Source organism: Chlamydotis macqueenii, chromosome 1 (assembly GCF_036417535.1).
Source record: "Chlamydotis macqueenii isolate bChlMac1 chromosome 1, bChlMac1.mat, whole genome shotgun sequence".
In the NCBI taxonomy this organism is placed as follows: Eukaryota; Metazoa; Chordata; class Aves; order Otidiformes; family Otididae; genus Chlamydotis; species Chlamydotis macqueenii.
This window is the reverse complement of record NC_141556.1, coordinates 48,254,345-48,270,032: the sequence shown is the minus strand read 5'-3', so window position 1 is coordinate 48,270,032 and position 15,688 is coordinate 48,254,345. Positions and strand designations below refer to the sequence as shown.

The window sequence follows — 15,688 nt, the reverse complement described above, 5'->3', positions numbered from 1 at the left end:
GAGCTGTCTTCAAAGAAAAATATGGTGTCAGTTGGCACCAAAGTGCTGAGCGTTGAGGACTTTCATCTATAGTATAAAGACTTAGTTTCAATGTGTTGCGTCTGAAAGTATTAGTGACTGAAGTATTCACAGTGAGATTCCAGCTGCAAGTCAGGACTCTGGAAGAAAGCTTGAGTGCTTTGGGAAATGCCAACTCTTGAAAATTATTATGACCAACATGACAGTTTAAGAAAAAAACCCCACATATTCTAATGTTTAATTTCACTATTTCCCAAAGAGTATCTGCATTAAAAATTAGACCAAAAAATACTACAATTAGTGGAAAATAAAATAAGGGTTTTCATATAGCTTATGCCATTTGGCTTTTCTCTTTAGACATTAAAAAAGCACTTGAACCTTGAATTTCTCATCTGGCACAATCACTATAGCAGAGCTTTATTATAAGGGGACTAATTTTTTTTTTTTCGTGAAGTTGTGAGAGTACTATTTTGTGAAACCCTTGTCATTTATTTTAGAAGAGAGACCTTTCTATAAGTCTAAGCTTCTCAGAAATCATCATCCTGTTGTGGGAATCTAAGATAAAGATGAATTCAAATATATTTTGACTTCTTCAGCAACAGAACAAAATAAGAAAACAGAAGTAACACTAATATCTCGCAGCCTGTTTTCACTATCTTTACTCTATTTTAGAATATTTAATCCATGATGGCTTACTTTTCAAAACTGCAGATTTACAGAGTGGACATTGGACGACTAATTCATGTTTTGATTTACCATTAGTTGCTCGGAAAATATTAATTGTCTAAATAGCCACATGCAGGCTCAAGAGCTTAATGTTGACATCACTAAAGGCACAAAAACAAATTAAGGCAAGAGATTGACAGACACGTTTACACAGTAGGTAAACTAAGCCTAGCTAGCCAAGATAAATACCAGATCTTGGCATTGTGTCATGGAACCTTTATGGTGTCACTGTGGTAAAGAGCTCAAAATAGAGAGAGAAAGGGAACAGAAAGCCAAAAAGTTCCTTAATGAAGCATATTTAGGAGAACACTGTATTTCTCATAAAAGCTGAGCCCTTTTCCATAGTTACTCTGTTCTGAAATGTGTGGCTCTGCGAGTTTCTCTTTAAGCTGAGCTACTCAATTCTCACTGTGGTTTTTACAAGTGAAGGTGTGCAGAAAATAAACTGCTAGAATTTTGTTTCTGGACTTTTAGAATAGGATCTCATCTTTCTAAATTCTATATAAAAAAGGGGTCAGGTCACATTTACATTTCAGAAATTAAGGCAATCCAACTATTTTCCACAGTTCCTTTAAACAATATCTCCTAATCTAACCTGAAAGCTCCCTAGATCAACTCTCTATAATTTATCTGCCTGCATATGCACATAAACAACTATTTAAATAAGAGATGCAATTTTTCCCACTGAGAGGTCTAGGCAGGCAATTATCATAGAATCGTAAAATCATAGAATGGTTAGGGTTGGAAGGGACCTTCAAAGGTCATCTAGTCCAACCCTCCTGCAAGGAGCAGGGACCTCTCCAACCAGACCAGGTTGCTCAGAGCCTCATCCAACCTGGCCTTGAATGTTTCCAGGGATGGGGCATCCACCACCTCTCTGGGCAACCTGTTCCTGTGTTCTACAACTTGCATTGTAAAAATTTTTTTCCTAATATCTAATCTAAATCTACCTCTCTCTATTTTAAAACCATTACCCCTCATCCTATCACAATTCTAGGCTTCTAGGAGAGGTGCAGTATTTCTGCTCCTAAGTCTGTTTTATTTTTGTTTTTTTTTTTTTTTTCACCAAGAATGGTGCAGGGTAAAATCCGTCCATAGAAGCAGAGTCTGGAACATCTGTGCCGGCCCCTTTGATCTGTCTGCACTGTCCCTTAGGATAGCCTGAAGGGCCAGCTCATCTGCTTTATTTTAGATTCTTTGGTCTTGCTGACCTTTTATGGCTTCTTTCTAAAAGGGGTAGCAGATATTATTAATTGGGATATATCACTGTCTGGTGATCAGGGAACAGTCTGGAAAAAAACCTTGAACCCTGAGTAAATGTAAACATTTACTGGAGCTACCAGCAGAGTATATGGTGAAGGGCACATAAACTAGACTTGCTCTCTTTGTCAGGTTTTGAAGCATCACCTTTTCTCTAGTCATCATGAAGGGAATTTCAGAGCATTTATTCAGATAAGCTGATTGTCCTTTGGAGCAAGACATCTAGTATTTTAGTAAAGTAGTACTCAAATTAGGCACACTGGATCGCAACCTTTGCTAAATGGAGCAATTCAGAGGGCTGGTGAATTAGCTCGGCTTGCAGTATACTCTTGGGTTTGCTGGTGATGGACTATACACATGCTTGATGTTTAACAGACCTTGCTTCATACTAAATGTGAGACATATGAAACATATGGCAGCCATTACTGAAACAAAGCATTCCTTTTTTTTCACCATCAGCAACTTCAATGCTGAAACAGAACAACAGCTCTTACAGCACTCCTGGGTGTCCATATCTCCTCCAAATGGGTCTTTATATTCTATCTCTTTAGGCCTTCTAGTCTTTCTCAAGTTTTTGGGCTGTTCTAGTCTCAAGCATGTACATCACTTTGCTCAAGGAGATATTACCACCCTCTGCAGTTGTTGGTGCTCCTCAATTTTTGATTATTTTTTTTTTATACAGATTCTCCTATATTAATTAGTGATGTGGATTGCCAGGAAAAATATGAAGCAAAAATTCTCTAATAGCTTGAAACACCTTCCTCAAACTAGAATACTCTCAGTAGTATCTTTTAAAAGGTCTCCAAAATTCACAGAGTGGGCGTTAACAGTATTTTCGCTGCAACGATTTTTCCACTTCCTTTTATTGTCAGGCAAGTATCTTGCATACTGTTACCTTTTGGTAGACTGTTCATGATTTAGGAGCAGTTTGTGTTTCACTGATATTTGCCTTTGATTGCTCAGCCTCACAAATTAAAAATGATCTCATTAACACAAAATTCTTAGCCCTCTCTCAGTGAAAATAATGCCCTGGCAAGATTCTCAGGTTGGATACTCAAAAGAAAAAGCCTCCCAAACCATTAGTCATTTTTTAAAATCTTGGCCGTTGTCTTTTATTAGTCTGTAAAACTTTATCACTATATATTGCACCCTTTAAATAATTAATAGTAACACCAGATGATGGAGAACTGAACAAAACAAATGCATGATGGAGAATTTCTGTGCAATTTTGGAGGTTTCATGGAAAGCTGCCCTTTTGGGAAGTCTACTTGGGCACGTAAGCAATCACTTATTGCACTGATCTTACCAGAACTTCTGAATGCATTCGAGAATGCATATTATAGACATCATACACTTTCTTCCTGATTTGGAGGACATTTCTTGTCTTTTTTTTCTGCTCTTTGTTTGCATCAGAAGACATAAAAATTCATGTTATTGACAAAGTCTTAGCAGATGCTTTCGGTGTTTTCTTCTGGTGAAGAGCTGCTTCCTTGTATGGGATGGCAGCGTATGAATTTGATAAGAATCAGATACCTGGCCTACAAATCCACAAAGGGAAGACTGTGACATGCCTCTCCTTTGCACACAAATAGTCTTACTGCATGTCACAAGGTAACCAGCAAGTCCCTCCCACTGACTTCTGTGATAACATAACGAACATAACAAACACGTACATCATTAGCAGGTTAAAGGGTAAATTCAGACTCCACATCTGGCATGAGGACTCACTGTTTTAAACCCTTCAGTATAACATTGGTGAAGGTCATTCTTTAAGGATGGACAGACCTCAATGCCGCCGTATCCTCTCTACACACTCTTTGAAGATTTAGCACAAATGCAAACCAGTTTTCCATTACACTGCCTGACTTTCTCAAGAATCATAAGTACGCTTTTCATGGTGAAGCCTCCTTAAATAATTCATAACTGAACACAAAACTATTTTAACCTTCATGCAGTGGTACCTCCGCCTCTCCCCACTCTATTCTGTAGACTTCAGCTGAAAAGCCTCCTTGTGATTAATACGTGGTACCACGTCTGCTGTGGAAGGTCAAAGGAAAAGTTTTAAGGCTTAAGTGTTTAAAGTAGCACTCATAACGAAAAGGTTAATATATTAAATCTAATTTTTGTACTTACAATTAGTATCTCTGTTTAGTTAGAACCTTTATTTCTAGGTATAGATGTCAATAATTTTTGTCTAATTTAAGCTTTTGAAAATTCAGCTTAGTATGCATGAAGGAATCAATTTTATACCTAGCTTATAAGAAAGCCATAATAATCTCTGAAAGATGTGAAGGGGCTGGAGTTCTAGCATTTATGTGAACATTTAAGCACTTGTTTTCTTTTAAGCACATACATAAACCACACAAAAATTGCTGGTAGCAAGGATCTATTTTTTTTCCTAAACAAAAAACAAGGTAGTGCAAGCACATACTTATGAACAAAATTTTATGGTTAACATTAGCCTCCCTGAAGTCAGTGGAAGCTGCCCGTGTACTTAAGGGTTGCTTTCTGTTTTTTGATTACTTTTTTTTTTCACTACTTTACTTCTAAACTTCTTTTGAGACATTCTTAGCTTAGGAAGCAAAGTATTAAACATTATGAAATAAGTTGTTACAGGTTTTATTATTAAAATAAATTAGATTGAATAAAAATAATTATATAAATAAGTTTTATAACTAATGTAAACTCACAAAAGATACTAGAATATATTTCAAGTTTTCAGTATTTTCCTTAGCTTTTTCCTTAAAATAATTATGCCATTGTTCTGGCTTTGAAAGTGGCTAGTTTTGCTGATATTAAGTTGTTACTTTAAGTTTGGACTAAAAAAAGAAAACAAAAATCCTCCAAAATACTTAATGTGAGAAATATGTGTCTGTGCCTTGGATAGCAAGTTGGCTTGATCATTCAGATCAATGATAAAAAAGATAATTAATTGGTGCCTTGATAATTAAAACCAGATCTCACTGCAGGAGGCACTGGAGAGTATGATAACTTTGTAGAAATATATGTAAATATTTATTTGAACAAAAAGGAAAAGGCATGGTTTAATCCCTAAAATTCTTAGAGAATGCTTTTGCTATCTTCTTCTTCTAATCAAAAACTATGATGTCTTTAAATGGCATGGCAGCATCTGCATTTGATAAAAATCAAATAAAATATTTCCGTGGAAACAGATGGCACTGGTTTTAATTTTCTGTGGCCAATTCAGGTATTATGAGAATGAATTATGATGTAAGTGAGCTATGCGTGTAAAGTATCCTTTGACAAAAATTTTGAATAAAGGTACATTTTGTGTTACCTGTTTCATCTAGACCAATTCCTCTCATCTGCTAAAACATAAAAATCAAATGCTTTCTGGTCTGTGACTGCTTGATATTAAAGTCAGGATCTCCTGTGTTTTCCTGCCTAGGTGCTGAGGTGCCTTAGTTATTTTAGGGGTTAAAAGCTGTAGCCACTGATGCATATATATTAGGCTGTATTCCTAGAACACGGCTTGTAGCCTGACTCAAGCTATTACAGTCTAACAACAGTGACCAATAGAAAGAGAAGAAGATCCAAGAAAGCTGAGGTAAGCCCAAACTCTGAAGCAATGTCAAATTAGAAACAATAGCTAATAAGGTGTGTATGGTAATGCATCTGGGAATACTAGCATGTACTTCAAGTTTTATATGCTATTAATTCTTAGAAGGACAGGAAGCAAACATAGTGGTTAGGAGCCAAAAGCTGTGAATTTACAGTGATTTCTAACTGGCTTCAGATAGATCCAGGAACTTGTCTAACAAGGTAAATTACTTTATATTTCTTTTTTTTGAAAATGTTATTAAGTTCATGAATATTTACACAGTGAGAAGGTGCCATTTCACTGTGTAAATTAGAGATATTATTATTTAGAAATATTTTTTTTTGTCCTTATTTGGAATTCTTCCAGATAGCAGTTTCTGAGGCTGGAAGATCTGTAGGATATTGCACTTATTGCTACTGATAACAATGTTGAAAAGTATTAAATAACTACATATCATATGCAGTAATTTAACTAAACGGTTAACCTTACTGGTATATTAACCCTGGTGCATGAGAGAATTTACTTTTTGTTTAAATATTATTTTTGCCAAAACTGACTTCCTAATTTTGGCCAGAAATTTCAGCTGTTGGTCTCTTGACTCTGTATTGCAAAATGTTTGCTAATCTTCATCAGAAAGCAAGCAAGATAACAGTTTGTGAAGCACTGTTTTTGTGCTACACAAATATTTCCTGTTGGAGCAAATAATCATTAATGATTTTGTTCATTGTTTAATGCTGGAAGAGGCTAAACAAAGCAAATAATTAAGTAGGTAAAATAGATACAAGATGCATGAGTGTATATAATATAATTTGGTTAGTACTTACTTTTAATGTAATTTAGATCAGGAATTTGTTTTGACTATTCACTTTAGAGAAGGAAATTCATAACTTTGGATATGAGAGAGTGAATGAGGGGGAGGAATGCATTACTGAAACATATTCCCTCCAAGCTTTTTAAGAACATACCCAACAAACAGCTGTTAAAACACTCTTTGATCTTTCACTTTTCTGTGATGAGAAAAGATCCTGGAAAATCTGATCCAGATGCCATTATAATTTAAGAGAGAGGAAAAGCAGAAAAGAGACTATGATTAATTTTTAAAGGAGGAACATTGAGTACAATAGTATTTATATCATCATGGTATTGATAGTTTTATTAAAGACAGTACATTATATAAACTAGTTTATAACTCTCTACAGAAAACTTTAACAAATTTACAATAAGCACTGATTTAATGTGAGAAAAATGGTCTGTGTTTTCAAGTCTTTGAAATGACACTTGCACAAACATCAGTTAAACTGGTAGCCGATGTGAAGTCTGAGTTGAATCGGGAAAATGTTCTTCAACATACAGCACGGAATTGTTTATAGCTCTTACATTATGGTTCTGTTTTCCCTTAACGTGCCATAGGTAATACCATAGAGGACAGAATTTGGGTGTTTATAAAAGAAATATTATTTTCTCTTTAATACTCTTTTGTTAATCTAGTATGCTCTTAGAGAGTTCTGTAGCAAGACAGCTAATTGTTTTTCTCCCTTTCCAAGGCAAACAATGACTTTTAAAGTCTATACAAGCCTTTTGCTCTTATTCTTGGTGACTTCTGTGTGGACTAGAACTGTGAGACAAGTTTATGATGACCTGGATCCTGAGCATTGGGCTCACTATACTTCTGAGTGTCCACGAGAGTGCTTTTGTCCTCCTAGTTTCCCCAATGCATTGTACTGTGACAACAAAGGACTTAAAGAAATACCTGCAATCCCAGCAAGAATTTGGTACCTCTATCTTCAAAACAATCTAATTGAAACAATTTCGGAGAAGCCTTTTGTAAATGCCACTCATCTGAGATGGATAAATCTCAACAAGAATAAGATCACCAACAGGGGAATTGAGAATGGTGTGCTGAGCAAGCTGAAAAAACTGCTTTACTTATTCCTTGAAGATAATGAATTGGAAGAGGTGCCTGCCCCATTACCAGTGGGCCTGGAACAGCTAAGACTGGCTAGAAACAAAATCTCAAGGATCCCAGAAGGAGTCTTCAGCAACTTGGAAAACCTTACTATGTTAGACCTGCACCAGAACAGTTTGTTGGACAGCGCTCTTCAAAGTGACACCTTCCAAGGACTCAACAATCTTATGCAACTCAACATAGCAAAAAATTCACTCAAGAAAATGCCTTTAAGCATTCCAGCTAACACACTGCAGTTGTTTTTGGACAACAACTCCATTGAAGTGATACCAGAAAACTACTTCAGTGCAATACCCAAAGTTACTTTCCTTAGGCTGAACTACAATAAATTATCTGATGACGGTATTCCCCCAAATGGGTTTAATGTTTCATCTATTCTAGACCTACAGCTGTCTCACAACCAGCTTACTAAAGTTCCGCCAATCAATGCTCATCTTGAGCACCTTCATCTTGATCACAACAGAATCAAAAGTAAGTGTGTGTTCTCAGTGCGGGATCCCACCAAGACCTAATTATTTTTAAATGTCTACTTAACTACGAAAAATGCTCTTTGAAATAAAGAGATTAAAGATATGCTGTAGATTACAGAGAATGAGAAGAGAACCTTCTACAGGCCAGTTTTCAAGTCAGGTCTAAAATATGACAAATAATATGTGCATGGAAGTAATACCACATGTGAAAACTGTTCATGTGCATACAGAAAAAAAAAACACTTTTCAAGCAAATCAGAAATATGAGTGGATTAAGGAGAATTTGTGCATTCATATTTTGCTATGTACATGCCAGTTAACAATTTTGTAGGAAAAAATAAAGTTTCTCACAGGAAGGCCAGGAGTAAATAAGCAAGAAACAACAATTAAAAAATGGATGCAACAAGCTGGAATATTCAATGCACATTTGTACGATTTTCAATGATCCTGAGCATCTTAGGGACTTCACTAAACTAACAGTATTGCTGTATGCTCAGTTCTTCTGAGTGTCTCTCTGTTCATCTAAATGATGTCGTAGGAGCTTGATGTGAAGTACCCTTAAAACAGAATAAAATGTTGGCTGTAGTCAACACAATCTATTTTGAATATGACTAATTAGAATGTGGATATTTAGTATTTCAGGCTTGAATATCCTCCCTATCTTTTGTTTCCTGTGCACAAAATGCTGACCTTGAGTTTAGTCTTAGTGAAAAATCTTTTAACTGGCTTTACAGAAACTTTGTCCTTCTAAGGTTTATCTCCTCAAATGTCTTCTAAAATTTTCCACTTTGCATAAATGAGACAAGATTTTGCACCTAAAGCAACAGAAAACTGCAGTCATGTCATAGTTCTGCTTCTAGTGCAGATTCATCCAGGCACAGCAGGGATGTGGTGGCTAGGATCACTGGGTAAAGTATCTGCTCAGTAAGTCCTGCAGACATTAAATCCTTTGTTTGAAGCCAAAAGCCAAAATCAAAGTGATGACTTTCTCTCACAGAACAGAAGGTAACTAAGTCTCCACATTTGTCTTCCTGACATGGTGATTTAATTGAAGAAGTGGTTCCTTACTTTTGTGTTGTGTTATTGTAGTTCACAAATACACTAAAAATAATGGTTTGGCTTCTATATGAAACAAGGACATATGAAAGGAAGATACCTGTTAATAATTTAGGTCAATTCACTGCATTTTGCAAAACAAATGTATTTAACTTTGTAAAGAAAAATCAGTTTTGTACAACTGGCAAATATTGTGCCATACAGTGGTCTGTGAGAAGTCTAATGGTGCATTAGAGTTAGGACTTATGACATACGTGTCAGTATCTGAGTAGAATCTGCAAAGTCGAGTCCCATTTTCCAATGACAGATGGGTATCCATAAGCCTAAATCACAGTAATTTTCTACAAGCCTTGTATTCCTTAATATAATATTCCTTTATTTTTGAAAAATCATTACTAACTTAAGCACAATATTGTTCTTAATTAAAAAAAAATTCTTAAAAACTACATATAAAGCAAATAAATATTGAAAAAGGAAACCTGACACTTTAATAAAATACAGCTCTGGGGAGATGTCAAATGATGGAAAATGAAGCATGAAAGGCAGTAAAAAGAGAGGGCATGAAACGATGAGGTAGCGAGTGAGCAAGTGTAAGCAGGTCGTATTACAGTGCTATCAAAGGAGCAATAAAAGGGAGTGAAGAGTAAGTTCCCCTAGAAGAACACAAGGAGTTGGGATAGCTCCTCTGAGCTATTATTATTCCACGTGCAGAGGAAGGTAGAAGTCCTTGGGTCAAGCAGCAATGTCAGTCTATCAGAATCCATGACAGGATATTTGGAAAAAAGTGGTTGAAGTTACAGATCTTGACTTAATGTCAGACCTCTGCACTATAGCTGGTATTGCCTTCTTTGCTGGAAGAGCCCAGAAATCCAGGTTGATACATGACTGCTGTAGTAAATTATGTGAAAAGGAGAAAGGGCATCCAACTATTTGAGCTGGATTGCAGTGAGTGCAGCTAGAAGTTAGAAGAATAAAACAGAAATACTCTCATACTCATATATGTCAGAACAATTCTATCTTATAAATCATCTTACTTTCTGAATATTTCTAAATTATAAGTTTTACTGGAAAACCACATCCTGGGCTGCATCAAAAGAAGCATGATCAACAGGTCAAGGGAGGTGATTATCTGCCTCTACTCTGCTCTCACGAGACCCCACCTGGAGTACTGTGTCCAGCTCTGGAGCCCCCAACATAAGAAGGATGTGGACCTGTTGGAGCAAGTCCAGAGGAGGGCCACAAAGATGATCAGAGGGAAGGAACACCTCTTTAATGAAGATAGGCTAAGAGAGTTGGGGTTGTTCAGCCTGGGGAAGAGCAGGCTCTGCAGTGACCTTATAAGCAGCCTTCCAGTACCTAAAGGGGTCCTACAAGAAAACAGGGGAGGGACTTTTGACAAGGGCAAGTAGAGATAGAATGAATGGCAATGGCTTTAAACTATGAAAAGGTAGATTAGGCTAGACATAAGGAAGAAATTCTTTACTGTGAGGGTGGTGAGGCACTGGAACAGCTTGCCCAGAGCAGTTGTGGATGTCCCATCCCTGGAAGTGTTCAAGGTCAGGCTGGATGGGGCTTTGAGTGACTTGGTCTAGTGGAAGGTGTCCCTATCCATGGCAAAGGGGGTAGAACTAGATGATCTTTAAGGTCCTTTCCAATCAAAACCATTCTGTGATTCTATGAAAAGAAACAGTGTATTCTGTGGTTCTTCAGCAGACAGTTTTCCCCTATAGCAGCTCCAGAGTCTCATTTTTAAATATTACACCACTTAACAATACTGTTGATAGCAGGTGGAATTTATCTTATTTGAATTAACCATCCTAGATTTTTGGTTTTAGTTTGGATGAGTCATACAGACCACCTACTTATTTAATGGAAAGAGATTCACAATTGTAGAGGGAAAATCATCCCATCTTAAGCAGCTGTGAATCACCTTTTGGAAGTGTTCATCTCTCTTCAGAGTTTATAAACAAGGTCTAAATGGTTTACTTAGAATGACACTTACCCTCTACATGGATCAGTTCAGGTAGGGCGAATTGTGCCCATGTAGATAGATTGTCCTGTCCCTCCCACTTAAGCAAAATTCAGCAATATACCCATGAACAGGATTGAAAGAAAGAGGAGAGAGAGAGAGAGGCCTTTACCCCTCCAGTAGTTTGGATAGGATTTACTGTTCATGGGAAGAGAACAATAAAAAACCAAACCACTTCATACCACACATCATCAGGAAATAACTTCTTCATAGTGGCCTGTAGTTAGATAATTGCTGTGTCGCTTTATGGTTGGAATAATTAATCCAGTGAAGACTAGTGCAGTGGGATAGTTTCTAGGTCAGAGAACATAGAGATTTAGAACACACTTGAAGCTGTCTTGTCGCCTAAGGACAGCAGTGCTGACCTGAAAAGGCAGATATTTTCTACTACATAGTGTTAATTAATTGTAAAACTTTTAATAACCGCTTTCATAATGAAACCTCACTCTCAAGCTTCCTGCTTTGTAGCTTCACACATAAAAATAAATTGTAGCTTGTTTCTTCCAAGAATATCAAATGCTTTACAAACATTAATCAAATTTCACAACATAGGCAAAGACATTTTGATATCATGGATATGGTAAAACTTTTAGGCCCTGGCCAACTGGATGTTTTTATCTAGTTTCCATGACAAAGATAAAGTCCATTTCCCAGATGTTGCAAACGTCTAGGCAGTTTTTCAAAACAGAGTGGATTTCTTTATTTTGGGAAAATATAAAGAAAATCATGTGGGTTTTTTTTTTATCATAACATTTAACCAGTGTTGGGGATTGCAATCAAAACATATACAATTTATCATTGCTAAATATAAGGGGAGAAAAATTTTGGTAACAAGCTTTTCTTTTCCTATTTCTGGGCTGCTAAAAAAACTATGCTTGAAAAAAATCTGTTACACACACATTCTCCATTCAACCACTTTTTGCAGGTGGCCTGAGGCCAACAAGATCCTCAAACAGTCAGGATCACTAAGTACTATAATTTGGTCAAAGGAATTTGACATCTTTGATAAACAAACACCACTTCAGTGTTTTCTAGAATAAGGCCATTTTGAGGTTGAAACAGGACAGCTGCAGCCTCACTATTCAACAACTGAAGACAAGATATGAAAAGAATTTTAGCGAAGTGGCAGTGCAGAGGTAACTTAGGGGAGACAATATAAAGCCCGATCTATTAAAGTCTTGTGAAAACGAGTAATGATTTAAGTCATAGTTTCAAATTTTATCTGATCTGAAACAAGCTATGTGTGATTTATAAATAATTTTAAGGGCTTGTTGGATTTCAGATTAGGAAAAAAATATCCCATTGCACAAAGCACATTCTTGTGATAAAAACCAACCAGCACAGTTGAGAGAATAGAAAAGTACAGATGTTAAAAGTTGCAGGCACTATTTGAAAAGATCCTCTGATTCAATACTGTTACCATTTTGAATGTGAGATCTTCATTGGGGAATATTATCAGCTAAAATTAATGCACTGTCATTGCAGTAAAATGTTCAAAATCCCTCAGCATTAACCTTATTCTGCTCTCTCTAAGGGCAAAGAGCTATTTCTCAATGAAAAGTTACCTAGTAGTCTAAATTAGTTTCCTCTATCCACAATAAAACTATGCACCTAGTGTCCTTTATCCATAACTGCAGAAAAATAAATACGATTCACTGATCTAGATATTATATTATGTTAAGGTGCTTTTTTTCTTGATCAGAAAAGCAGTTAATGGTTAATTCAGCATTTTCCAATTCTGATTAGAGTAAGTATCTCCCATGTAAATGCCAGTGTAAGACTGTTTAATTTGTTTTCTAAATCAATTTTATAGAATCACAGAATAGCTTGAATTGGAAGGGACCTTTAATGGTCATCTAGTCCAACCTCTCCTCATTATCTTCATTAATCTTTCCTGTGGAAATAACCTAACACATTGATTTACATTTTCAGGTGTCAATGGTACTCAAATATGCCCAGTCTCAATTGCTGTGGCAGAAGACTATGGTTTTCATGGCAACATCCCTCGCCTCCGCTACCTTCGCCTGGATGGAAATGAAATTCAACCTCCAATCCCATTGGACATTATGATATGTTTCCGACTACTTCAAGCTGTTATCATATAAAGATATCACAGTGTCACTTTCGTGCTGTGAGAGTCCCAAGATACAAGTTTTGCTGGAATTAAACTTGTTCTAACTCATAAATCAAGAAGTAACAGCTTTATTTTGACTTTATTTTTTTCTTCGCTTGCATCTTTTATACAGCAAAAAAGATTGTTCATCTTCCAGAGGAGATTTTGGGTAGACATGAAATGTGCTTAACACTTCACCTAAGAATTCCTAATGCAAATATATTGAAAATCATCCATGTAAGATCCCCAATATTCCAAGCTAAATTCTTGCCTAGTCTATCTTTCTTGTCAAAGGCTATTATGTCTAACCTGTTAATATCATTGCTATAGACAAATTATATTTCCTTATTTTGTTACATAGTAACTAACAGAATGAATTTGGGTGCACTTGGCTTAATATACATGCTAGAAAAATAATGAGTTGCATGACTACTAGTTAACAGAAGTGCCACACTGTCTTTTTAGTGACTAATGGTGAATAACCACTTAACATGTAAATAACTCATGAATTCCTGTCATCCTTTGAAGACTGATATTTTTAAGGCATGAAGTATATGAGGCTCAGGGTCCAAAGCAATGTACTGCATATATATTGTTGTATGGATTCATTCAGTGCATTATTTCAGAATTGGAATACACTAATCCAACTCAAATCCATGGATATGAATTTCATTATATGAAATCTTGGTCTATCAAAGTGCCACTTTTCTGCTGATTCATTCTTCAGTATTCCATTTCTCATTTTGACAACATTTCTTTCTGTAGCTTTGGGGCAGTCATTAAATATTTGGCTCATTTTAGTTTCCATAGAGAGAAAACCAAGAACAGTAATGATTATATATTTCACAAACTAGATAGATCATAAAAATTGGAATGGCTAGTTAATATAAGGGTCATAAATAGAAAAATAAGAAATTAAGAGATACATCCTCCCCTTTTCCCCCCCAATTATTTACTGAACTAGCCAAATACCTGCATAGGAATTATGTCATTATAAGCAAATACAGTCAACTCAGAGCAGTATTTAGCTATCTGCTGGCTCATATATATGCACATAATAATACTGGATTTTAAAGAAGTCCAGCTATTTAGAATATAGCTCATTCACAATTCACTAACAAGAGCTATGAGTGGGTGTATTTTTATAAAAAATGGTTGGTTTTTTTTCTTCTGTTTTTATAAGATACTATGAGATTTCAATATGCAATTTGAATATTAGAGTAAACTATTCATTGGGAGAGTATGACATTATTATTTCTGATAGTCAGCACAACAGACTATCCATCAGTCATATTATTGTAGTCCTCTTGTATTTGTAGATCGAAGCAATTAGTTGTTCTTTGATGGCTTGCACCTATTTAACATTTTAAAACTGGCCTCAGTAACAAGCATTTAAAGACTATGCATGTAGTATAATTTTTTTTTTATTTGAAGATGAAGCATTTTCTTAAAAATACATTTTTTAAAGAGTTAAGAACTGCAATTTCTTATATTCAATCTCTTTTTGCCTGAAAATCAGGCCTTATTCTGCTCTAATGAACTTGTGGAAATTACTCACACTGAAACTCAGTATAGAAATAACCCATTCAAGAATCCTATCACAAAACCAGGTATTTTTGTGGTTCTTTTCATGTGATTGCTGAGAAATTCCTGCCCTTCTAGCAAAATCTTTTTTGTACCTCTGTCTTTACCCTATATGAAAAAAATACAGATTTAAAAAGTCTGTACAGTATGTATGCATGTTAACCTATGTTCTTTACTCAGTAATAGCATAGAAATTTATTTTTTTGAAAAAAAAAAAATTATGTGGCAATACTACTAATTAAATTATAACAATGATTATGTGCTTGTAGTTGGAAATTAATTTCTATTTTAAACAAAGAACAAATACACATACTCCAAAGTCAATATTCACAAGCATATTGCACATTATTAACATTATTTAGTTCTAACTGATCATATAGCAAAGCTTCTTGAAGTTCCAGCCAAAAATTATGACCCTTTTCGAGACCATATAGATATTAAAACAGAAAAGTCTAACTCTGCCAAAGAGAAGTCAAGTTTCTATATGAGAAAGGGTGATGTGTAAAATCATACAGGGACATGGGAGTATCAAGGTACTCAACTTCCTTGATAGGTGCATTATGTGATGAAATCAGCAGCACATAATCTGATGAAAATAACTTTTACCAGTTATTATCCAAAAGCTGGTCTGATATTAATGGATTTTTCCAATCCACTGTAGGGTGCAAAGCCTTGTAAATTAGTTCTCTAAAGATTAGCCCTATCTTATGGAACAAACTTTGGACATATGCAGGTTGATGCTCAAGACTTTTCCCTTTCAAATCCCAGTTAACCTGAGTGAAGACAAAAATTCACGATACATTCTTGAAAAAACTTTTATTGGGCTGAAGAGCTGCTGCTGCCAAGTGCTCTGTGTTCCATACCTTTGACGCAACCTGCTGACTCCACATCTGGGAACTGTTTA

General features: G+C 35.7%; 1 protein-coding gene across 1 annotated transcript; it reads left to right on the top strand.

Annotated features, from left to right (window-relative positions):
- The first annotated feature begins 5,655 nt into the window (after positions 1–5,655).
- On the top strand, positions 5,656–14,990 carry KERA (keratocan). Its single transcript, XM_010128221.2, has 3 exons — positions 5,656–5,787; positions 7,111–8,003; positions 13,020–14,990. The coding sequence occupies exons 2-3, from the start codon at positions 7,118–7,120 to the stop codon at positions 13,190–13,192; spliced, it is 1,059 nt and encodes a 352-aa protein (XP_010126523.1). The 5' UTR covers positions 5,656–5,787; positions 7,111–7,117; the 3' UTR covers positions 13,193–14,990.
- Positions 14,991–15,688: the final 698 nt, after the last annotated feature.

Coding starts and splice junctions, on each gene's coding strand:
- KERA (XM_010128221.2), top strand. CDS start 7,118: ATGACTTTTAAAGTCTATACAAGCCTTTTGCTCTTATTCTTGGTGACT. Junction 8,004..13,019: donor TGATCACAACAGAATCAAAA/GTAAGTGTGTGT, acceptor TTACATTTTCAG/GTGTCAATGGTACTCAAATA.